This window comes from Elephantulus edwardii, unplaced genomic scaffold (genome assembly GCF_000299155.1).
Source record: "Elephantulus edwardii isolate Elephantulus edwardi_28Jun2011 unplaced genomic scaffold, EleEdw1.0 scaffold00033, whole genome shotgun sequence".
NCBI classification, from domain to species: Eukaryota; Metazoa; Chordata; class Mammalia; order Macroscelidea; family Macroscelididae; genus Elephantulus; species Elephantulus edwardii.
In genome coordinates this window covers 17,759,970-17,784,812 of record NW_006399783.1, presented here as the reverse complement: position 1 = coordinate 17,784,812, position 24,843 = coordinate 17,759,970, and the positions used below count along the sequence as shown (strand labels likewise).

The following is a 24,843-nucleotide window of genomic DNA, read 5'->3' as shown; positions in this document are numbered from 1 at the left end:
TGTTTGCGTTTACAATCCCAGCATGATCTAATGCTAATACCTGCTAGCTTTTATATCTGTGTTCTTGATGTTTGTGGGGGAGATTTTTATAGAACAAAATGGAAGGCTTTGTTTCATCTTGGCTTTGGGTGGGTAGGGGAGAGAGAGAGAGAGATTCAAACTTGGAAAAATCCCCAAATCTCCAGCTAACCTGTAAATTCCTCTGACAATCACGCTCTCTGCAAAGTGCAAAGCAATCCTGGGATTAAAGCTGCAGTATTCTACTTCTTGTTCCCTTAGTGATGTTCTTTAAAAGTGGTAAAGGGCTTGACTGCTAATCAAAAAGGTCAGTGGTTCGAATGCACCAACTTGGGAGACCAATGTGGCAGTGGACTGCAGCCTTGGAAAGCTTATGAGGAAGTTCTACACGGTTCTGTAAGGTCCCTAAAAGTTGAAACCAATTCAACAGCAATGAAAAGTCTGCTAAAAGAGATCTCAGATGTCTTTTTATTTTTTCCTGTACAAAGAAACTTTACTGTTTGGCCCAAGGCTTGGGAGAAGGACTGAAGGGTGAATGAGATGCAGTCTGGTAGCAGGAAAAAGAAAGCTGTAATTGGCAGAGGAATGCGTACAACTTAGTTGTGCTTGAGAGGCTGGAAGCCAGCCAGTCTGGGCAGGTTCTTTTTGAGGAGTATCACTTCCTCATCTTGTAAGTGGTTCTCCAGAAAGTCGCAGAGTCTGTGTGGGTGAAATCCATGGGGTGCAGATCCAGAAGGGCTTGGTTCAGTTCTTCTCCAGGGTTAGGGCATCTCTGCTCATCCTGGGACAGCTTTCTCACTTCTGGAAATAGAGTTTAGCTTGTTTTTGCAGCTTGGCACTCCAGAGCTGTGCTAGCTCTGGGAAGAAGTGTCCCAGGTCTCTCAAGAACACATTGGCCCAGTCAAAATAGAAGCTCAAAGAGAGGTAGATGTAAGACACCCGCAGATGCAAGTGGACCAGATACGTAAGTAGAAGAATTCTGATGAATCTGAGAAATGGCTCATAGTTTGCTAAGAATTTGGCACTGGAACGAACACTGACAGTGAGTTTGATATTTTTGTTAGTTTGTTCTTAATTTTTTAGTTTGATAAAATACATGTTTGATAAGGAATTTTAGCTATACAAGTAAACTTATAGGAAATTTATAATATACTTCTTAATATCTTGGATTCTGCCAAACTTGCAGCTGCTCCAAAAATCTCTCCCAATTAGCTAGTGCTAACTCCTATCTTTCTCTTTTGATCCTTTTTTGTCTATAAATCCAGGTGATCAAATTGGCATATATCACTTTTGTTGTGGTTAAGTAGAATTATTTATTTTCCTTGAGTAAATTTCTGCCATTTAAAAATGTCCGAACATCAAATCTTGTTATCCACAACGTACAAGAAAAGGCCCAGAAATTTAGCCAGCAAAGAGCAAAGTCTTACTGAACAGGGAGAGAAGAAGGAAGAACCTGTAATTTCTTGAGAAGGCAATTTCATTTCCAGCCACCAGGAAAACAAGAGATTTGTAAAATTTCTCTATGATCCTCTATACCTGTGCTCCCTGGAGCTGGGTAGATGTCTCTTTCTAAACTATGTTTAGATGGATCAGATTCAATATCTCCCCATCTCCAGCATCTGACCACCCCCCCTTCAAGAATTGATGCTGAAAACTTTTCTCCCCTTTTTATTGAGAAAATATTTGAAGCTGGGGTGTACACAGAAGATGGGAAGACACAGCTCACAAGACTATCTGCAAACAGATATTTGCCTATACCGTGAAAAAAAGATGAAATAAAGTCAAATCATGTGGCAATACGTGAAGCATAGCTTAAGGTGCTCCAAGAATGTGGCTCCGTGAGCACGTGTGAGATGCAAATTGTATTGCTGACCATAAATCCACGGGACAATGTTGGCGGTGGTAGGGAGGCAGACGGTGAGGGAAAAGCTTCCAGGACAAGCACAGGGCAACCTGTGTGAGCAATGACGTCCTTTCCTTTAAAACGGAGTTGTTCGTTTGCATGGATTAATTTTATGGGATTAATATTTAGATTCAGGTTTTTTTAACTTAAAAAATTCTGGCGTCTAATGTGGTGTGCAGTTAAAAAAGGTAATTTCATCAGTTCTCTATGAATCCTGGGGGGTTTTGCCCATGCAAGACTTACTAGGTTTTAGACTCAGCAGCAAACTTTCTTTCTGCAACACCATATTCGTGTTTGGAATCATCCCTGTTAATACTATCACCAGTTTGCAAAGGAAGAAACCCAGTGCAGACAGGGAAGAGGGTGCAGATAGGAGAGAGGCTGCAGATAAGCAGCGCGTTCTGACTCCAGAGCCTCTCAGATACTCCCATGTTTGGAAGGCCCAGTGACATGCCTTTGGGCACAGGGAATTCAGATACTGACCCCAGAGGCCCTGAAGGAGCCACTCAGATGGAAGCTCCCCCATCAAGCTCACTTTCTCCATATTGCACTCCTTTTTATTTTAATTGGTGTGTCGTTTGTAGCTCTCACACACAGCGACGTGACGGGAGAGAGAATACATGGTTGGGAGCCAGGCAGCCACAGGTATCCTCAACAGCCCATAACTGTGAGCAGGCCCTACACATTCTGAGCATATAAATCAGGAACCATTTTAAATGATGGACAATGTCAGGTTTGTGTGACAAAAAGTGCCAATTCTCTCAGATTTCGACCAATCTTTGTCACTCCAGTACTTGGCATGCAATAAATAGTGTCTACAAAAGGGATCTTTCATCCTCGCCAAGGTATTTCAGGCACAAGTATTCTGAATAAGGAACTTTCTGTCTCCTCTTTCCCAGATTCTGGCAACCTGTGACAGGCAAGAGCAGGACTGGGCGCCCTCCCGCCAGGGCGCTGAACCTGGAGCAGAATTGGTCCCCGCCACAGCCGCCAGTAGAGGGCGCTCCGGGCCCACGAGCTCGTGGAGCTCAGGCTTGAGCGCTCACGGGGCGCGGGGTTGCAGCCGACAATCCAGGGTTGACCGTCGCCGGGACGCGCCCGCCAGCCTGGCGGAGCGCGAAGTGAGCGCCCTCAGGGCGCAACGGGGGCGCAAGGACCGCACGTGCTGTTCTCCGAAGTCTCCGCGCAAGCGGTGAGTACAGGCGCTCACAGGACCCGTCTCACTTGGGGTGGGGGTGGGGGTGCGGTACTTGTAGGCAGCGCAATGGGACAAGGACTCGCCGTTCTAGGGTCTAGAGTGCATCACTAGGTGGGAAGGGTTTGTTCTTGTAATGCTTTGTGCGGGGAGGTGGTGGTTTGGAGTCGATGTCAAGAGGGTCTGGATGTCAGGGTGGATTTATGCGCACGAACTCAACACTTAAGGTTTGTCTTTGCGGGTCCTGCAGAGGAGAGAACTGAGGACGGGGTTGCTGGTTGGCAGGTTAACCCAGGGCGTTCACCTGGACGCCTCGCACCCCCTGCGCCCGCAGAATCTTCTAGGGGATCCACGTGCAGCTGTTCTGGAACTCTTTCTGTCAAGCTCAGCCCGCCCCCAGGGCTGGGGAGGGGTGAGGGTGCGGGGGCGAGTGGGCTGTGCCCTGCGGGAACCCAGCCGGCCGCGCACCCCGCGGTGCCAGCGCCTCGCGTTCCCCAGGTTCCTGGAGGTCGAGGCAGTGCAGCAGGGAGGTGCGGGGGCCCTGCCCCGAGGCCCGGCGCCGCCTGAGGCGTTCCAGGCTGAGTTCAGCTGCAGGAGGAAGGAAGCAATGAAAAGCCGCCTAAGTGATCATTCCAGGGGGTGCCCTCGTCCACTTAAACGCCTGGCGAGCTGAGCTCCTGGATCACGCCTGCTGTGGGGCAATTGGAGACAGCTGAGCAGCGCGGGCTCTTTGGCGCCTTGGCCAGAAATTCTTTCCACAAACCTGGATATTTTTGAGCTTCAGGAGATGAGCCTGACATGAGTGCAGCTGCTGGCATGACCACTGCGCGCCTCTGGGAGCTGTGGTGCCTTGCCAAGTTCACTTTCCGAGCGCCAAGGGTTTTGAAGAAGAGAACCCAGGCAGGGTAAGGTAAGTGGCCCGGAGGGCTTGCCAGTGCATGGTTTAGTAGGGACTGATATGATTTGATCTAGTTAAGTCTTGGCAAACAGCAGTGTGTCTTTTCCTTTGCATTTTAGGGTGTTTGGAGAGCTGCTGAGGAACTAGGACTTTGAAGGAGCAAAGCACATATTTTCAGCTGCGCCTCAGGAGAGAATTGTCTGTCCCCATCAGGCAGAGGCAACAGCCCTGAAATGTGACTCAGTTGACTAGCTCAGCAGAGGCTTGGAAGTCTCTGGATTGATAGCGTGGAATATGCCAAAGAGTGAGGGGCCAGCTGGTCCCTGTGACAGTGACTGTCAGAAGACAGTCTTAGAAAGCAAGAGGGATCTTCCACGGGGCTGATTGGGATCATCAAGGGAAGGCTCTTGCCGCTGGTCATTGCTGTACTCTAATGGAATGCTGGTGAGATCCTTCACCCCGGGAAAGGGGGAAACACCAGGCTGATGCTCAAGGGCCTTCCTGGTGTACAAAGACTCTGGAGGTTAACTGACCTGTGATCTCTGCTTAGCAGGAGTGAACATAAGGGGGGGGGGGTGTCTCAGAGCCCACACAGCTTTCTCTCAGCAACATGAGGACTCTCAACGCTTCTGCGATGAATGGCTCTGGGCTGGTGGTGGAAAGGACCTTCTCCTTCCGCATTCTCACTGCCTGCTTCCTGTCCCTGCTCATCTTGTCCACACTCCTGGGGAACACGTTGGTCTGTGCTGCTGTGATCCGGTTCCGACACCTGCGGTCCAAGGTGACCAACTTCTTCGTCATCTCTTTGGCAGTGTCGGACCTCTTGGTGGCTGTCTTGGTCATGCCCTGGAAAGCAGTGGCAGAGATTGCAGGCTTCTGGCCCTTTGGGTCCTTCTGCAACATCTGGGTAGCCTTTGACATCATGTGCTCCACGGCCTCCATCCTCAATCTCTGTGTGATCAGCGTGGATAGATACTGGGCTATCTCCAGCCCCTTCCGGTATGAAAGGAAGATGACCCCCAGGGCTGCCTTTATCCTCATCAGTGTGGCCTGGACTTTGTCTCTGCTCATCTCCTTCATCCCTGTGCAGCTGAGCTGGCACAAGGCTAAGTCTACAAGCCCCTCAGATGGAAATGGCACTGCCCTGGATGAGACCACAGACAACTGTGACTCCAGCTTGAGCCGGACATATGCCATCTCATCCTCCCTCATAAGCTTTTATATCCCTGTGGCCATTATGATTGTCACCTACACCCGGATCTACAGAATCGCCCAGAAACAAATACGGCGTATCTCGGCCTTAGAGAGGGCAGCAGTCCATGCCAAAAATTGCCAGACCACCACAGGCAATGGAAACCCCACTGAATCCTCTCAACCAGAAAGCTCCTTTAAGATGTCCTTCAAAAGAGAGACTAAAGTTCTGAAGACCCTGTCTGTGATCATGGGGGTGTTTGTGTGCTGCTGGCTGCCTTTCTTCATCTTGAACTGCATGGTGCCCTTTTGTGGGTCTGGGGAAACCAAGCCCTTCTGCATCGACTCTATTACCTTTGACGTGTTTGTGTGGTTTGGATGGGCTAATTCTTCCTTGAACCCCATCATCTATGCCTTCAATGCTGATTTCCGGAAGGCATTTTCAACCCTCTTAGGATGCTACCGACTTTGCCCAACCACCAACAACGCCATTGAGACGGTTAGCATCAATAACAATGGGGCTGTGGTGTTTTCCAGCCACCATGAGCCACGAGGCTCCATTTCCAAGGAGTGTAATCTGGTCTACCTAATCCCACATGCCGTGGGCTCCTCCGAGGACCTGAAGAAGGAGGAGAAAGGTGGAATAGCCAGGCCCTTGGAGAAGCTGTCCCCAGCTCTCTCTGTTATATTAGATTACGACACAGATGTCTCCCTTGAGAAGATCCAGCCCATTACCCAAAATGGACAGCACCCTACCTGAACTCAGACAAATCCTGCCAGACACACTCACCTTGAAAGCTAGAGGAGATTTGCCTGGGGCTTGAGATTAAGAATTTACTTAAGTGTGATGAGACCCAGAGGTCTCAGGCAAGCCTTCCTCTGCTGCTTGCCCCCAGCACACAACTAACTCTGTTGAACACATCCCAGTCTATTCTCCATGTCATTCACAGTGAATCAAACAGGAACACATGTGAAGCTAACACTGACAAGGGATGTGTCATTGATTTAAAAAATCATGTTTAGAAGCTGATTTTTATCTCTTGACTGAAAATGCAAAAGGAAAGGGGGGGAAAAAAGAGGGGCAAGAAATTGACAATGAACAGCTTCATTTAAAAATCAAACCTTTCTAGGAAGGAAATGAGAAGGGTTGAGTTGGCAGTGTACAAACAGGTGCTAACGCTGTTCCAAGCAAAGTTTTCAGATTATAAAGGTAGGTGCATGCCTTCATGAATTATTTGTAAAAAACATAATTGAGCCTTACAATAGGAAAAGCATTTTCTCTTCCCCACCCCCAGAATTGAGAGATGCTTTGTTGATAATGGTTTTATTTATTTATTGTATTATATGAATATTTTAATTTATTATATTAAATATACTTATCATATTTAGTAGAAAAACTAATGAGATATTGGAGACCTTAAAATCCCATTTCTTGCCCCTTTAACTACCACTTTATAAGCCACTGAAACAAGCACACAGACCCTCTGAGAGTCTAAATGGCTATGGGTATAACTTCTTAAAAATGCAGCAACGACTGATGAGAAATGAAGCTGAACTTGACACACTCAAATCAAGCCCATTGCCAAAGTCACATTGTCAGTGTGCTGATTCCTTAAAATTCATTGACATGCATAAATACGAGGCAAGACTCAACAAAAACTGTGAATGCTCTTTTTGTTTTCTAGAAAGAGTGGGGAAAAAAACCCCACCAAACCCAACCCAAAACAATAGCAAACCTCACATTTGAAAAAGCATAACTACTATTGCATTCAAAGTGTTTGGTTTGTGGTTGTTTATTTATTTATTTTTTTAATGATAGACTTTCCCAGGAAAAGGATTTACAGTTCTGTAAATATCTTAAATAAAAGCCAGCTTAAAAACAATCCAACTCCTAATTTAAGATCTTTGTGGTAATAATAAGTATATGCCATGTTGTATTTATGTAACATAATCAGCCCTCTCCATCTTTTCTCATTTCACGTGTTGAATAGCTTTTCTGAACCGAACAAATGGCTGTACTGGTGAGAGGTGTGTAGTGAAGGCAGTGGGTTTTCATTAACTCTTGTGTCAAGACAGCCTCACCAATGGACAAGTGCACACCCTGTGTGTCCATCTTACCCAGGTCGAACCACACTACTCCATGGGGCTACTTTTTGTAGTGTTTTAATTTGCACTTAGAATTTTTTAAAGAGTCTTTAAATACTATTGGTATATTGACTAATGAATAGTGCCTCATTCTCATTGTTGACTAAGATGCTTCTGTTGGTGGACAAAAGCAGGGGCCCCTTCCCTTTTGGGTATGTTAAGCACCCTAAAGCCATCAGTATTTCTTCTGACAAATGCTAACCCTTCCTTTGTGCTTTGGAATCTACTTCCTATGTCATCCCCTCCACTGTAAAAAGTGTCATAAGCCTCCGTTGCCAGAGACTAACTCAGATGGGGCATTTCGGGAGCGTTTCTTTGAAACGTTTATAATGTGTTCTTGTTGATAAGAAATTTATTTAACATTTGGATGATTTTGGTAACAGGGGAAAAAAACATCCACTGAAAAGTATATCCTGCATCAGGTCTGTGTTATTTATGTATTGTGAATGTTTTCTTAATTTTATTGCCTGTATGCTTTCATACATATAATAAAATTATTTTGTGAACTCAAGTCAACCCTACACGAACTGCATTGTGTTTGTTAAGTGTGATTTAAAAATCAGGACATTTTAGCTCTACAAGTAAGACAACATGGGCATTTTCAAATGTATCGTACTTTGTTTAAAAATAGAAGTGATGTATGTCACATATTGCCTTTGGATATTTAAGCCGAACATGATTTCTGATTCCAGCTCCATATTATTATTTTCCTTCTGCTTTAAATTCTCTCTCTTTAAAGAATAATTTTTTTTTCTCACGTGAGAAATTACTCTGCCTTCATTACACAGATTAGGAAGCTTTATAAAAGCTCTGTTCCCCCTCCCCAAGAAGCCTAGAAATTCTGAAATGACAAAAGTTTTTCTGAAATATTTAAGAGTAATGTAAAAGTGATAAAATGGTTGTGGCTTACTATGGGGTTGTTATGGAATTTCAGCAGATGGCAACCACTTTGGTAGGGTGTTACTTTTAAAGGTAGAATTTGACAGGTTTTCTCTGGAGAGAATGTATAGTTTGGGATGACACACTCTTCTATGTGTCCCACTAAACCTTCTCAGTTAATGTGCTAAGCCTTCCTCTCGTCGCCGTTCCGAGGAAGGAGCATGACTGAACAGCAGGTGATGTAGTAATTAAGGGTTAAGTTTATCATTTGGAGCATCACACAACAGATGGTGCCTTTTTAAACCCCGTGTTTGCCTTCCCTGGGCTTTGGCATATAATGAACATATCTGGCGTGAGCACTCCTATCCCTGAGGAGATCCCTCCTCCCTCCCCATGCTCCAGAACTTTCTGAATATCTTTATTCTTTGCCGTTTAATTTTTCTCTTAATTTTGACATCTAGCGATCCCAGCTCAGTTGTTCAGGTTGTCATTGTGCAACCAGTGAAACAAGGCACAAAGCCTTCAGTGTTTATTTCATGGGCCAAGGACTTGAAAACAAGTTATTTGCCTAGACATTATTTTAAATAATTATATAGTTCAGCACACTGTGGAGACTCAACTTTTGATTACTGGAATGTTGGATTGATAAAGGCCATCTTATGAAATGGTAATTTTACTGAAAGGAACTTTTAGAGAATCTAATTTGAAATTAGAAAAGCAAAGTTATGTAATGATTTAATTTTTAATTACAGTGACATCTCTCGCTAATGCTTCATACGTCTAAAAGCAGTTTAAAAGAGACATCCATTTTCTGTCTCCTACTGACAAGATGTCTTTCTTGATTCAGTAGAAATTTGTATCTTTGTGGTGACTGTGCAATAGGGCATCTTGAAGAAGGATAATTGATCATTTGACTTCAAGTCCATAGATTTGGGGATTATTTAAGAAATTATTCAGGAAAGCCACAGATTTCCTCTGAGGATGCAAGCCTCAGTTGTTTTGATTCACAAATTGACGAAAGCAGATTCTCTACATTAATACCGTCAGTGGACCAGTTACCAGATGTGGAACACTTTACAACTTGTGATGACCTTGTGTGTACCAGAGTATAACTGTGCGCTGTATGGTTTTCAGAGGCTGTTTTATCAGAATAAGTCACCAGGCCTTTCTTCCAAGGCACCTCTGGGTGAACTTTAAGTACCAGCCTTTCTATTAGCAGTGGAGTGCATTTACTATTTTGCACCATGGAGGGATGCTTTTGGACGACCTCTTTTCACTGATAGAGTCGTTCAAGAAACCCAGTGGATGTGCTATCTGAATTTAGGGACCACCCGAAGATTCCCCACTTTGTCGACTCTTCTGAGGGTTTTTTTTCCTCCCAGGCCTGCACTTTGTTAGCATTTCACGTGGATCTTTTCGTTACCAACACACAGTCCATGTTTGGGTTTTAGGTTGGAGCAGACTAACATTGCTGCTACTACTTTCAAGCTGTGTGACAGTAAGCAAATCTCTTTACCTCTCTGAGCCTGTTTGCCCATTTGTGACATGGAAATAAGCACTCAGGTTCTGGTGAAAGTATGATGAAACTAAATCTGCAAAAATAAAGAGCTGTTTGGCTCACTGTTTCATTGCAGATCTGCTATATTGAAACTGTTGATGGCTGAATCCATTGAATTAATGATGAAAGGTCTGCTTTGCATCTGCCTTTCTCAAGTGTTTGCATGAAGCAAATAGAAATGACTGTTGAACACATGCAGTTTGGAATTCTTCCAGGTGCAATTCCGTTTTGCTGTGGATACCTGGTATCCCAGAAGCAAATGCCTTTTTATATCTACATAGTTGAGAAAATTGCCTAATTTAGCACTAGGCACTGGCTCAACAAGTCTGCCCACAATATTTTAGTCCCTAAAATCTTCTTACCTTGCAGTATTTGCTTTAAGAATAATGAGTTGATGGCCAGCCAGCTCTAGGCTGTTCAACCTAGGACTTGCTAACTCTGTATGATCTGGCTACCCTGGTCATTTGAAAGACCTAACCCAGCAGATTATGTGATTGGAGTATTATATAGATTAGAGGCACCTCTACAGATTTATCTGAGATTTCCTGCATAGACAGCATGACAATAACCAACTTATTTATTTTACGGAGGATGGAAGTGGTGGTGAGCATAGGGCACCTTGAAGATTTTGTAAGCAAGGTAATCTTCATTGTCTCTGTCATGTTAGGTAACTTCCATGCAACATGCAGAGTTAAAAACCAAAACAAAACATTTTCACTTTAGTCTATTACAGTCCTCAATATTTGGGAGTTGTAATTTAAATAGTATTAGAAGCTCAAGAATAATCTCCGATTTAAAAGGGTTTAACTTTCAATCACTATGAGAAGATGTATAAAACCAATTAGAATTTTTTTCCTCTTGTTTATAGAATAGAGATTCTACTAACTCTTAAGATGGATAAAAGTCTTCAGCCACTGAAGAGGCCTTGCCCATATCCTTAGCACTGACCTGTGTCATGCTTGGGAGGGTGAAGGGATAGCACAAGAGAGGAAGACCCTTGATGAGAAGGATTGATTCAGTGACTAGGATAATAGGGGTAAGTGTGTCAGAGACAACCAGATTGGCACAGGATGGAGCAGGGTTTAGGGCTGTTGTACATAGGGTCGCTATGAGTCACAGGCTATTTTGAAGGCATGTAACAATAACATGTCCAGCTACATTAAGCTATATCCATCTGCACTGAGTTAGACCCATGCTTCTTTGGGCAGAAATGAAGCAAAGTCATAGTGGGGGCCTATTATTGTTGCTCTTAACTGCCCCCAAGTTGCTCTTGATTCATGGTGACTTCAAACACAGTGCAAGGAAATATTGACCAGCTCCTTCTCCATTTTCTTGTTGGGTTGCAGGTTGGACCACTGTGATCCATTGGGCTTTTACTAGCTGATATTTGGAAGTCCAACTTAATCTGAAAGCTCTGCTGACAGCAATTGAGAATTACTAATAGAGGGGCAGTGCTGTGTGTGAAGTGTATTGGCCAGAAATTTACCCAGGTCTCTCATGGGGAAGGTGAGAGTTTCACTGCTGCACTGCCATGGTTCCCAGACATCAATGGGACTGAGGACAACAGGATTAAATGTAGGCCGAGGTGTTTTGTTTCATTGAAATATTTTTATGAAAAAGGATGAAAAGCTCAGATAAGCTATTTTATATCAGTTGAAAAGATTTTTTCCTCCCATCTGTACAACAGAAGTGATGGATGAAAGGATTTCAAGGATGTTTTTTGGCTTGAAAAATCTTTCTTCACTGAGAAAAAGAATACAACTCTCACTGTTTTCTTCTGATAGGTTTTCTTCTCCTCTTTGCTGCTAGAAAGTGAATAGAGTGATACCCATGCTTAGTATCTACAGTGGCTCCTTAATACTTTCAGGGACAAAGTAAAAAGACCAAGCCCATTCAAAGGCCGTCCTGACTAGGCCCTGATGCTCTCCGTAGCCGCATCCTTTGCTGTTAGCTGGCTGGTACTCATGCATACAAGCATTCTGAACTTGGTGCAGTTTGTGGGATGTACAAAGTCCTTTCTTGCCTTTATGCTTTTGTATATGCTATTCCAGAGTACTGAAGAGCAATGATGTCAGTCTGGAGACTAAATGGACCTGATCAAGGCTATAGTTGTGCATCAGAAAGCTGGACAATGACTAGGGGTGATAAAGAATTGATGCCTTTGATCTATGGTGCTGGAGAAGAGTATTGAATATACCATGGACTGCTAGGAGAACAAACAAATTCGTCCTGGAGAAGGTGAAAAGAGGCTACTCCTTGCAGGCAAGGATTCTGAAGCTTCATCTGCCATACTTTACACATGTTGCAAGGAGGGACCAATCTTGGAGAGGGATGTCATGCTTGGGAGGGTGGAGGGACAGTAAAAGAGGGAAAGATCCTTAATGAGATAGATTGACTCAGTGACTGGGGTAGTGAGGGTAGATGTGTCAGAGATGATAATGTTGGCACAGGATAGAGCAGGTTTTAAAACTGTTGTACATATGGTTGCTAAGAATTGCAAGTGACTTGACACACATAGCAACAACAACAGCAACAACAACATCTTCTGTTTTTTTTTTTTGGTGGGTCCTTCTTTCTTGTTTTTTTTTTTTGGTCTTTTTTGTTGCTTTTTTAAGGAGCCCTGGTGGCACAGTAATTAATTACTTGGCTGCTAACTTGGCAGTTTAAACCGATCAGATACTTTTCAGGAGAAAGAGATGGCAGTCTCCTTCCATAAAGATTACAGCCTTGGAAACCTAGAGGGCAGTTCTACTTTGTCTTGAAAGAGTTGCTATGAACTGTTATAGAACATGCATTCTTTAAAGTCTCTGTAGGGCGCAGACTTTCTGGCCTAGTGGCAAGAAGCTGCGCTGCAATCCTGAAGACAGGGTTTGAATCCATTGGCATCTCTGAAGGAAAAAGATAGGCAATTCTTTTTGTTGGATTAACTGCCTCTGAAAACCCACTGGAGGGTCAGTTATGGGTTAGTTCTGACTTGATGGTACTCAACAACAGCTAGTATAAGGGTTGGAAGTTCAAACCTAGCCAGATGTATAGTGAAAGAAAGGCCTGGTAGCCTGCTTCTGCAGAGAAAACACAATGGGGAAGTTCTACTCTATATCATTGGGGCTACCATGAGTCGGAATTAACTTAACAGCCACAGATTTTTTTGTTTCTTTGATTTTGAAAAGATCTGGTCAGGTCTAACTGTTTTGCTGGTACTTTCTCTCTACCTCTGCCTCCTTTATTTCCTGCCAAGGACTTTTCATACTGTAATGAAATAGTATCCTTATTCCCTTATGTTTCTTCATATAGACTGTGAACCTACTGGAGTCAAAAGTCGTGTTATTTTCCTTCTCTCTCTCTCTCTCTCCCCCCCTCTCTGTAGGAGGAGCGTTGGTGGTGCTGCATCCTTTTCCATGGGAGAAGGATGTGTTGGTCTGATTCACAGCCTAGGAACCTCTATGGATGGGCAGTTCTACTTTGTGCTATAGGGTCACTAAGTGTTGGAATCTACTAGTGGGCTTATTTGTTGTTGTTGTTGTTCCTCTCTTTTTGCTCTTATGGCATAGTTTATGGGAGGTTGAACTACTAACTCAAAGATGGCACCTCTCTGGTGGTTTAAATTCATCATCAGGGGCTGTTCTTGCCCAATTTAGAGCCTCCCAGACACCCAGACATTCATTCACTAGAGGGTCAGCTATGAGTCGGTCTGACTTGATGGCAATGAGGACTTTTTAAACTTTTTACTTTTGCCTTGGTTTGCAAACAGTTTGTATACATGGTGTTCCACAGTATCCTTCATTCACTTTGTGTTTCATACGATCATTCCCATTCCTTGTGTGTTGTAAAATCAATTACCGCTAAACCATGCCCATCATTACCCTGTCTTTCCAGATCCCCACTAGATCTTTCTCATTTCTCCACCAATAAATTGTGCAGCCCTGTGATTTCCTCCCTGCCCACCATCACCCCTTTAGTTGTTAGGTTTTGCTTAACAACTCTGGGGTCAGTCTCCAGGTGGTCTCTGGGGCCTGAATGTCCCTGAAGTCTGACCTTGTAGTAGAGAGGTCATTGGGTATTTTTACCCAAATCCATTGCCATCAAGTAGATTCTTATTCCTAGTGACCTTCTGTTGATTTTCGGAGTCTAGAAACCTAAGTGGGAGGAAATTGCTCATCTTTCTCCCTCAGAGCCATTGGTAGTTTCAAACTGCCAGGTGAACAGCCTTAAGATTAGTAGTGTAACTTATTTAGACTATGCCATCAGAACTCCTGGTGCTGGATGTGAAGGATACAGAAACTAATGAAAAAATTATCCCAGTTTAAAAGATTTTATGCAAGTAGGAGGGGGAGAGATCTGCAAATAATCCACCACCAAAGAATGTTATAAATGTTAATATAGGAGGAAGGAAACTGTGTTGTCCAGGTAATAACGATGTTGTTATGTGCCATCGAGTTGATTGTAACTGATAGTGTGACCCTATGTACAATAGCTCTGTACCCTGCCCTGTCCTGAGCCAATCTCACAAACTTTGACACACCAAAACCCATTGCCCCAGTTACTATGTCAATCTTTCTCTTCCAAGTCTCTCACTTCTGTGCTATCCCTCCACCCTTCCAAGCATGATGTCCTTCTTCAAGGACTGACTGGTACCTCCTGGCAACATGCTCAAAGTATGTGAGATGGAATTTCAAAATCCTTGCCTCTAAGGAGAAACTTTCTTTCACCCTTTCCAGAATGGACCTGTTTGTTCTCTTTCTGGTCCATGGTATGCTCAATACTCTTCTCCAACACCACAACTCAAAGGCATTGATTCTTCTTCTGTCATCCTTAGTCATTATCCATCTTTCTGATACATAGTAAGGCCTGGATTAAGTGCCAATAACTCCCTTTTATTGAGTCCCTAATAACCATGTGCCTGGTTAGACCATAAATTATCCATTTCCAAACACATACCCCCCAAAAGAATTAGACAATAAATTTTTATTTCATCTTGGGATATCAGCTGTTTACTGTTCCCACATATACTCTTGTGTGTTTAGACAGTGGGACACTCTTCTTCTTTTTCCTTCATCTGTATAAGACTCGTCTCAAGTGTTGTTCTCTACCTCGCACCTTTGTCTGTCCTTTCCTGGTGTGCAGGCTGGTGGCTACAGATGGGGTGCACACCATGGTATGTCCATTCTGTGATTCCTATTTCTTCCATGAGCAGTGTATTCCCAGCACCCAGCATAGCCCATCACATCATAAGTTTCCAGATTCAACTCAGTGCAACTCATTGCAATCGAGTAGGAACTGACTCATAAGTGAGCCTCTGGTGGGGTTTCAGAGGCTGTAAATCACATGGGAAGAGATTGCCTATTCTCCCTAGAAGCATCTGGCAGGTTTGAACCATTCACCTTGGGGTTGCCAGTGCAACTCTCTACCAACTAGGCCATCAGAATGCATATTATTATTTTTTAAATGAATGAGTGAACTAATATCTTTGTAAAATTATTTATTGTTGTAACTTTCCATCAGGTTGGCTCTAATTCAAAGATTAAAGACATCAGTGTGGATTGCATCTCAACACCAACAAGACAAAAAGCCTCACCACTGAACTGATAGGTAAAATTGTTTTAGATGGAGAAATGATTGAAATTGTCAACAATTTTATCTTACTTGGATCCACAATCAACAATCCACAATCAATCAGGAGAGCAGGAGATGTATTGCTAACAAGTTCTCTTCAAATTACTAAGGAGCTATGATGTCAATTTGAAGACCAAGGTGTGCCTGATTCAGACCACTTTTTCAATCACTTGCCACACATCTGAGAACTGACAATGAGTAAGCATGACAGGAGATTTGACACCTTTGAGCTGTGGTATTGAAGAAGAGCAGTGAATATCCCATGGACTGCCAAAAGAACAAACTGATATGTCTTGGGAAAAGTGTAGTCAGAGTGCTCTTTGAAGGCTAGGATGAGAAACTTTGTCTCACATATTTTGGACGTGTCACTAGGAAAGGCAGAGGGTCAGCAAAACCCTTGACAAGATGGATTGACACAGTGCCTGCAGCAACGAGCTTAAGCGTGTTGGAAATGATGAGGAAGGCACAGCATAGGACAGGACAGGGACAGGGTTCTGGTCTTTTGTTCATAGGGTTGCTATGAGTTGTACTGGACTCTATGGCACCTAACAACAACCCAACATAGTGACTCCATCGGTGTCAGAGTAGAGCTGTGCTCCCTAGGGTTTTCAGTGATTGATTTTTTTTTTCAGAAATAGATTACCAGAACTTTCTTCTGAAGTATTTCTGAGTGGACTCAAACATCCAAACAATTGGTTGGTGAACAGCTAAAGCTTAACTATTTGCACTGCTCAGGGTTTAAGTAGCTGCTTGCATGTACACATTCATATTTATAGTGAAGCTGACTTCACTGACGTTATAAGGGCTGGTCTTCTGTACTAGGTTAGAGTTCCCTGCTATTGACACACTGTGGGAAAATAAAACAGCATTTAAAAGGCAGTGGAGAGCTTGCTTTTGTACTGATGTGCATGGGCAGTAATCGACTCTTTTACACAGGAAGGAGAAGAAATGTCATCCAAATGTCACAAATGTGTTTGGAGATTATCTAGCCCCATAGGAGTGTTTAGAGGCTGAATTTTTAGGTCAGATGTATTTAGCATTGTAAACATGTTGACTGTAATTAAGATAATGTCCAGCCCCATTTGAAAGCTACCGCTTACACACACACACACACACACACACACACACACACACACACAGCTGTTGGCTGTTACTGGGGTGAGAAGCGGGGTGGGCTTAGGGAGGTGCTCCATGCTAATTTTGCCAAAACAGCTGTGGGTTTTTATTAGCTTGATGGCAAGGCCACTATAAAATAGCATATTTCTGGCTAGGAGGGAGGAGGGAATTAAAGAGAATCCATTTGTCAGGGAGAGGGCCAGGGGCAACAAAATGAAGGTTCCGGGTTGTTGAAAAGGCGAAAGCAAATGTTCTTGTCAGTTTTAGACAACATTCATTGGCGCTGATACTGAAATGAAAGCTTATTTCGTTGCTGAGGGGACCATACAATATAGAACACTGCACTTGAATAAGGCATCACAGAACCGCAGAATAAATCTCAGATTCGGGGAGGGGAGTGGGAACAGGTGCTTTCCTGCTCTGTTTGTAGAAGGTTATGTTGATGTGCTTTTTTGGAAGAGGAATTGGGCAGCAACAACCAACATTTCAAATGTGCACAAGATTTTACCCAGCAGTGTGCTCCTACATATCTGCACCAGATATGCACGTATAGACGGTATGGCCCCAGCCACTTGGTGGGTTTTCAACCGGATCTGCAAAGTACTGACATCTCACTCTTTTTTTTTCTAACATCTCACTTTTTAAATATAATAGATTAACTTTTGAGTCGGGAGTGCTCGTGGCCTAGTGACAAGAAGCTGAGCTTCAACCCTGAAGGCACGCGGTTCAAAACTATAAGCTTTTCTGCTGCAGAAGGATGGGCAATCTTCTCCCATGTGATTAACTGTCTCTGAAAACTCACGGAAAGGTCAGCTATGGGTCAGTTCCAACTCGACGATACACAACAACAGTCTTAGATTTATAGAAAAATTGGGAAGTCATAACAGAGCCCCAGTTTTGCTAGTACTAACATCTTATATTGATATGTTTCATTTGCCACAATTAATTACTGAATATTGATGTATCACTAGTAACTGAGGCCCAAATTTTTAGTGAACGCTCCTGCTTGTCTATCCAATGTCCCCTTGCTTTTTCAGAATTCCACCTAGAGAACAACAAGGCATTGAATTGCCATTTTTCTCAGACTTCTCCCCCACTTTTTTTTAATGACTTGTCATGTTCAAGGAATACTAGGTAAGTATTTTATAGACTATCTATCTGTTAATATTTACCTCCTTTTTTCATGATTAGATTAAGGTTATAAGTTCTTGGGTAAAAGACCACAGAGGTATGATACGATTTTTATCACGTCATATCAAGGGTGCTTTCAGTTAACATGACTTCCCACCGTGATCACCTGGCTAATAGAGATTGTAAAATTTCTCTACTCTGAAGTCATTCTTATCCACTTCACTTTACTCTAGTGTACTCTTTGAGAAGAAGTCACTATGTGTAGCCCGTAGAGTAGAAAACGAAAGACATATATTTTTTTTGGCATTCTTCTGCACGGATCTCTCTATTCTCCCATCTTTATTTACATTTTAAGTTATTTAAGTATTGACTTAGAGATATTTATTTTTTTAGCTTGATTTACTATTCACTGGTACTTTATTTTGTGGCTCAAATTATTCTAACTTTGGCTGCTCGAAGCACTTCAGTTGGATCTTGTGTATTTGACATGTCTCTGTCATTTTTTTATCCCTTCTTTCCTCCTACCCTTCCTCCTCATTTCCTCTCTTCCTTCCTTCTTTTTATGTACTTCCTTATTCTCTATGACAAGACAGTGTATATTTATTTCCTGTCCCATTCCCAATCCCAGGAATACTGTTGTTGTTGTTCTATGCTGTCGAGTTGCCTGCAACTCATAGCAACCCTATGTACAACAGCCCTAAACCCTGTTCTATCCTGTGCCAATCTCATTTTCTCTGACACACCTATCCCCATTACCCCGGTGACTGAATCAATCCATCTCATCTAGGGTCTTCCTCTCCTGCGTTGTCCTTCCACTCTCCCAAGCATGATGTCCCTCTTCAAGGACTGATCCCGCCTCGCAACATGTCCAAATTGTGTCAGACAAAGCTTCAGAATCATTGCGTCCAAGGAGCAGCCTGCCTTCACCCTTTCTAAGATGGACTTGTTTGTTCTCCTAGCAGTCCATGGTATAGTCAACACTCTTCTCCAGCACCACAGCTTAAAGGCATCAATTCTCCTTCTATCAAGCTTTCTGATGCACAGCAATTAATTATGAAGACTATGGCCTGGATCAGGTATACTTAGTCTCCAGAGACTTAGTCTCAGAGGCAGTTTATCACACAGGAAGATAAGATACCGCCCATCTTTATCCTGAGAAACAGCAGTGCAGCTTCTTATGTCAATAATTCATTGCTGGTATATAGGAAATACGTTGACTTCTGTATATTGAGTTTGGAGACTAAGTGTACCTGATCCAGGCCATAGTCTCCATAATTAATTGATGCCTTTGAGCTGTGGTGCAGGAGAAAAGTGTTGAATATACCATGGACTGCCAGGAGGACAAACAGGTTCATCCTGGAGAAGGTGAAACTGGGCTGCTCCTCAGAGGCATGGATTCTGAAGCTTCATCTGATATATTTTGGGCATGTTGCGAGGAGGGACCAGTCCTTGAAGAGGGACATCATGTTTGGGAAGGTGGAGGGACAGCGCAAGAGAGGAAGACCCTTGATGAGATGGATCGATTCAGTAACTGGGGTAAGGGGATTGATGTGTCAGAGATAATAAGGCTGGCACAGAATAGAGTAGGGTTTAGGGCTATTGTACATAGGGTTGTTATAAGCTGCAAGTGACTCAACATCACAAAAAAACAATAACAGCAACAGCTTTAACATTAGGTAAGACTTTCAGTACAATGTTGAAAAGAGTGGTGAATAAGATGATTCTTTTTTATAGTAAGAAGATATTTTTATCTTTGATTTCACATTATTGCAGTTTGGGTAAAAGTTTACACAGCTTATTATTTTCTATTCAACAATATATAAAAATTTTCCTTTACATGGCATCATTTGCAATCTCTTCTATGTACCTGCACTCTTCCTCCTTCCTCCCTGTGGTCCCCATTTCCATTAATCCTTTTTATCTGCCCCTTCCTGTCTTTGGAACTTTCAGGGCAAATGCTGATATCTTTGATTTCACATTATTACAGTTTGGGTAAAAGTTTACACAGCTTATTATTTTCTATTCAACAATATATAAAAATTTTCCTTTACATGGCATCATTTGCAATCTCTTCTATGTACCTGCACTCTTCCCCCTTCCTCCCTGTGGTCCCCATTTCCATTAATCCTTTTTATCTGCCCCTTCCTGTCTTTGGAACTTTCAGGGCAAATGCTGCTCTTATGGACACTCAAAGTTGATGGTGTCTGTAGTGCATTCTTTATGAGTATTACCATTCACTTTAAAAAGGTCTCTGTTGTCTGGCTGAAAGGTAATTCCTAGAGGTAGGTTCATTCCAGGCTTGAAGGATGTCTGGGGCTATAGTTTTCATGGTTCCACCAGTCTCTTTCAAACCAGTAAGTCTGGACTTATTCACAATTTTAAATTTTATTCAATATTTTCCTCTCTCCCTCTCTATCCAGATCCTACTGTTGCGGTGTTGCTCAGAGCAGTCGGCAAAGGCACCGTTTAGTTCTTCTGGACTCAGGCTAATTAGTGGAGACTATTGTTTCCACAAATCTATGATTTTCTTTACTCTTCATTGCTCGAGATAAGGACAGACCAATAGTTGCATCTTTGATGGTTTATTGAAAACTTTTAAAAAAATTATTCTATGACATTTTTTCCTTTTAAAAAAATTTTCACTGAAGGTTTACAGATGATATTGGTGATTTACCCAATCATTTATACACATTTTATCATAACATTAATTATAATTGATTAATATATAATTAATTAATTGCAATGTCTGATCAACGGTCTATTGTGTTTTGCCTTTCCTATCACCCAACTGAAAGGCAGACAGTTCAAATCCACCAGGCACTCTGCGGGAGGACAATGCAATTTACAGCCTCTGAAAACTTGATGGAAGGTTAACTAAAAGTCTGTTCTAAAACCATAGCAAGAACTCGACCACTTTGAAGAACTTAACATCTATTTAAAGATTTATTATTACATACTCTTCTCTCTCTCCCTTCCTATCCCTGGTCACAATTGCCTGGAAACTTTTAAGACTCTAGTTACTATTCCTCAGAGCAGGGTGCAAGACACTGTATTGAGGACTTTATTATGCCAACTGACCTAGATGTGCTCCCAAAATGGTCCTAAGTCCCCAAGTCCAGTGACTCTTTATCCCAAGGTGTTTGGTTATGATTAAGAAATTTTTTAAATTTCCCCCCAAAACAGTAATTAGATCCTTGAGTGTATTTGCAGCACTCACAGAAATACTCATGTAGAAATACCTTCTGTCAGCTTGTATATTTGGGGGTGTACCTCCCCATATCAATTCAGCTTGCACATCTACCCATGGATCTACTACTAATGGATATTGTTTGTTATCGTATTTCAGGACTTTGTATTTAATAATAGTTACATTTTGTTGTCTTCCACTCTTGTAAATGTAAAAGACTATGACATATGTTCCTCACACTGCAGCTTGTGGATTCAAACCACCAACCTACCCACTGACCTTCCCATTAGCAATCAAACACTTTAACCATTGAGGCACCAGGGCTCAATGTGTGTGTATATGTACTCTCTCTCTCTTCATGTGTGTGTGTGTGTGTGTGTGTGTGTGTGTAAACACATACACACTTTTTTCTTGAACCATTTAAGAATGAGTTGTAGACATGGTTACACCTTACCCCCAAATACTTCAACAGCTATTTCCTGGAAACAAAAATATTCATCCACATTAATACAGTATAATTATCACAATCTTCCAATACTTTTATTTAACACATATCCAAATATACTAAATACATACATGTATATTGTTGTTGTTGTTGTTGATTGCCATCGATTCGAGGTTGACTCCTAGCGATTCTATAAACAAAAGGCCTAATGCCTTTCCATAGCTATTCTTGTTTCTCCAAGTTTATAGAGTTTCCAGGGCATGTGGTTTAGCAAGTGTATGCCACTCCTACTTCCCAACCTAATTTACATTTGGAAGCTCCACCAAGCACTGTCCACAATGGGAAATCATCTGGTATTTGATATCCTCATGGCACAAGGTTCAGCATCATAGCGAATCCAGGTTAACTCATACAGCACACTGACAAAGAGTAATGTGCAAAGTGGAAGAATGCTCCTCCAGATATAACAGCATTAGTCTCATTTAGCAGTGGTTAACTGTTGTCTAGTTGAATATTACTCAGAATAAGCTTTGCACAAAAGACCTGAACTCTCCTCTACAAGTAACATCATTTCTGTACATTTATAAGAGAGTTTGTAGAGTTTCCAGAGGCATCTAGTTTAGGAACTGGATGCCACTCCTGCTTCCCAACATGAATCATTCTGGAAGCTCACCAACCATTGTAAATAATGGGTAATGATTATAGTATTTGACATGACTATGGAATAGTGTTCAGCATCACAGCAATTCCAAGTTGTTTAGTACAGCAAATAGACAAGTGATTGCTGTGTCTTTAGAAGACTATTCTTGTAAAATTAATAAATTTGGCCTGAGGGCAGTCACACCCTCAAGCAGTCCTCCACCCTTACTTAGTCTATGGCTCAAGGCCACCCACTTTTGAGGGGAAAAAGAACAGTAAGACATAACAAAAAGACCCCAGAAATTTCTCTTGCCTGACTACTACCAAGACGAGATTACCAGTGAGATGTCAGCCAGTCAGCCAACTTTCAGAATGGAGGGAGACTCCATGGCCCCATTGTTGTTGTTGTTAAGTGCAGTTAAGTCATAGATGACTCATAGTGACCCTATGAACAAAAGACTTGAACACTGTATAACTTTAGTCATTTCTTCATGTGTATAGAGTTTCGGGAGGCAAGCCATTTTGGAAGTGGATGCTACTCCTGCTTCCAAGCTTGTTTTAATCAGGAAGCTCCACCAAACACTGTCCACCATGAGTAACCATACATGTATATTTTGTTTGTTTAAATTTGGCATTTGGTCAAGAATCAGGACCTACCTGGTTGGTTCCATATTTTCTTCTTGTTGTCAGGTACTGTTGAGTCGACTATAACTCATAACAACCCTATGAACAGCAGATCTGAACCCTGCCCTGCCCTCATGCCATTGTTACAATCTCTGCCGATCCATCTTATTGAGTCTGCCTTTCTTTCAGTGTCCCTCTGTTCTTTTATACCATGATGGCTTTTTCCAAGGACTGGCCCCTCCTAAGAGCATGCTCAATATGTGCTTCACCATCCTTGCCTCTAAGGAGCACACTGGGTGCACTTTCTCCAACACACTGTTGTTTGTTCTTTTGGTAGTCCGTGGGATATTCTTTAGTTACCTCCATCTAAATCAGTTCCTAGATGACTTCATTTTGTGTGACAATGACATTTCTGAAGCATGCAGGACTACTGTTTGCATAGTGTTTCTCAGTTTGGGTTTGTCTGATCATTTCTTCACAATTTAAAGGAGATGAGGTGAGTGCCCTTTCATTGCGTTGTCTCTAATCTGGGTTAGGGTGTCCTGAGATCAGACAATGAGGACATTTCAGATCTAGATGAGACAGGGGAGTGTATATGTGTCCATCACAAGATCAATGGAGAGCTCAGGGCTTGACAGCAGGACAAAGCCCAGGCCTAGGTAAAGGCCACAGCTCCAGGCTTGACACATTCACTTACTCCTGATTGCAGGGAGCGCCAGGCGCTGGGCAAAAAGGCCAAGGGGAACTTCTTTCCTTCGCCCCATAAGCCCTGGGCTGCTGGTCACTCGCCAGATCAATGGCCCATGGGTCACCTGCTGCTGCTCCTGCGGCCACTCTGTTGACATAGCAAGGAGGCTGAGCAGAATGAGGGGGAAGGACAGGACATGCTGCAGACTCTTCATCCATTCACGTTGCTCTCTCTCTCTCTGAGGGGAAGGTGAAGACAAATCTCCACTGAGGGGTGACCATGGTGAGGCCACCATTCCAGTGATTCCCCCGGATGCCCTGGGGCAGGTCTTTGTAGACTTCGTAGCCTTGATCTCTGCTTTCAATAAACACCTGAACCTGATCAAAACTGTCCAAAGGGTTCTTGTAGTAGAGCAGCCTCAGCTCCTCAGGAGCCAGGGCGAACCACCGTTTCGTGAAAGGCTCTTTCTGCTTTGGACCCGTCTTCTCATGAAGCTCTGTTTGAGGTAATTCCTGGTGATGAGGGTATGAGCTCAGATTCTGGAAGGTCCGGAAAGGCTATTTTTAGGTATTGCAGACGGGCTGTGTGAAGAACATTGAACCAGTCTATTATCTTCTTTCCACTTTCGTGATACACACATAGGTTCCTGGTGCTTCTCTCTCTCCTATAGGTGATCTGCAGCCCATGGGGGTTCCCTATCTTCTATAACTGGACAGTGGCATTCAAGTCCTGGGTGTTGATGACATCTTTGGGGCCTTTCCCCTTGTCTTTAGTGAAATACTTCAAGAGGCCTTCTTTGGCCAGAAGGACAAACTTTCTTTTCAGGAACTGTGCATTGCCCCTTCCGTGCTTCCAGAGGAATCCCTCATGGTTACCTGGGGATGACATGACCTTCCCATCAGCCATAAACGCCTGTTGCTCACACATACTTAGCACGAATCCACTGTTCCTTTAAGACCAGGCAGTCATCAACCTGGAGGACATAATAGAAAGGAGGGACTCTGGCTTCGCAAGTACTTGGCCTTCACACGGAGGTAGGTTCCCATTGTGGGTCACAAACTTCACAACGCTGCCGTCCCAGAAGTCAAGTCTCAGGGATCTGACTTTGCTGATGTCTGGAAAATTACAGTGGAAACTAGGGACGTTCAGACAAACGAGGATTCCCACCTTGTAAGAGGCCCAGTAAGGTCTGTTGCCCCGCAGTCTGCACACTGAGCATTGCCGGTGCCAGCTGCACTCAGCAGCTCCGGCAGCCGCTTCTTGCTGCGCTCGTGGTCGCCCATGACTGGCTGGCAGGGCTAAACATCTTGTGAACTTCCAAAAGAACAGACAAAATATGTCTTGAAGAGGGTGCGTTTTGGAGGCAAGGATTATGAAGCTTTGGCTCACATATTTTTGGCATGTTGCTAGGAGGAGCTAGTCCTTAGAAAAGGACATGAGACTCAGAAAGGTAGAGAGAGGGTCAGTGAATGAGAGGAAGACCCTTGACCAGATGGATTAATGTGGTGACTCCTGCAATGGGGTCTAATGTTCAAGGAAGTGTGAGGATGACACAAGACAGTAAACAATGTTATTTTGTTGCTGTTATATGCTGTTGTGTCACCTGCAGCTTG

The 24,843-nt window shown here is 43.0% G+C and overlaps 1 protein-coding gene and 1 pseudogene across 1 annotated transcript; one reads left to right on the top strand and one right to left on the bottom strand.

Moving 5' to 3' along the window:
- The first annotated feature begins 4,623 nt into the window (after nucleotides 1-4,623).
- On the top strand, nucleotides 4,624-5,965 carry DRD1 (dopamine receptor D1). Its single transcript, XM_006884367.1, has one exon. It carries the CDS (start codon nucleotides 4,625-4,627, stop codon nucleotides 5,963-5,965), a length of 1,341 nt encoding a protein of 446 aa, XP_006884429.1. The 5' UTR covers nucleotide 4,624.
- A 17,266-nt stretch (nucleotides 5,966-23,231) lies between these two features.
- On the bottom strand, nucleotides 23,232-24,513 carry LOC102847284 (annotated as a pseudogene).
- Between the last annotated feature and the right edge of the window lie 330 nt (nucleotides 24,514-24,843).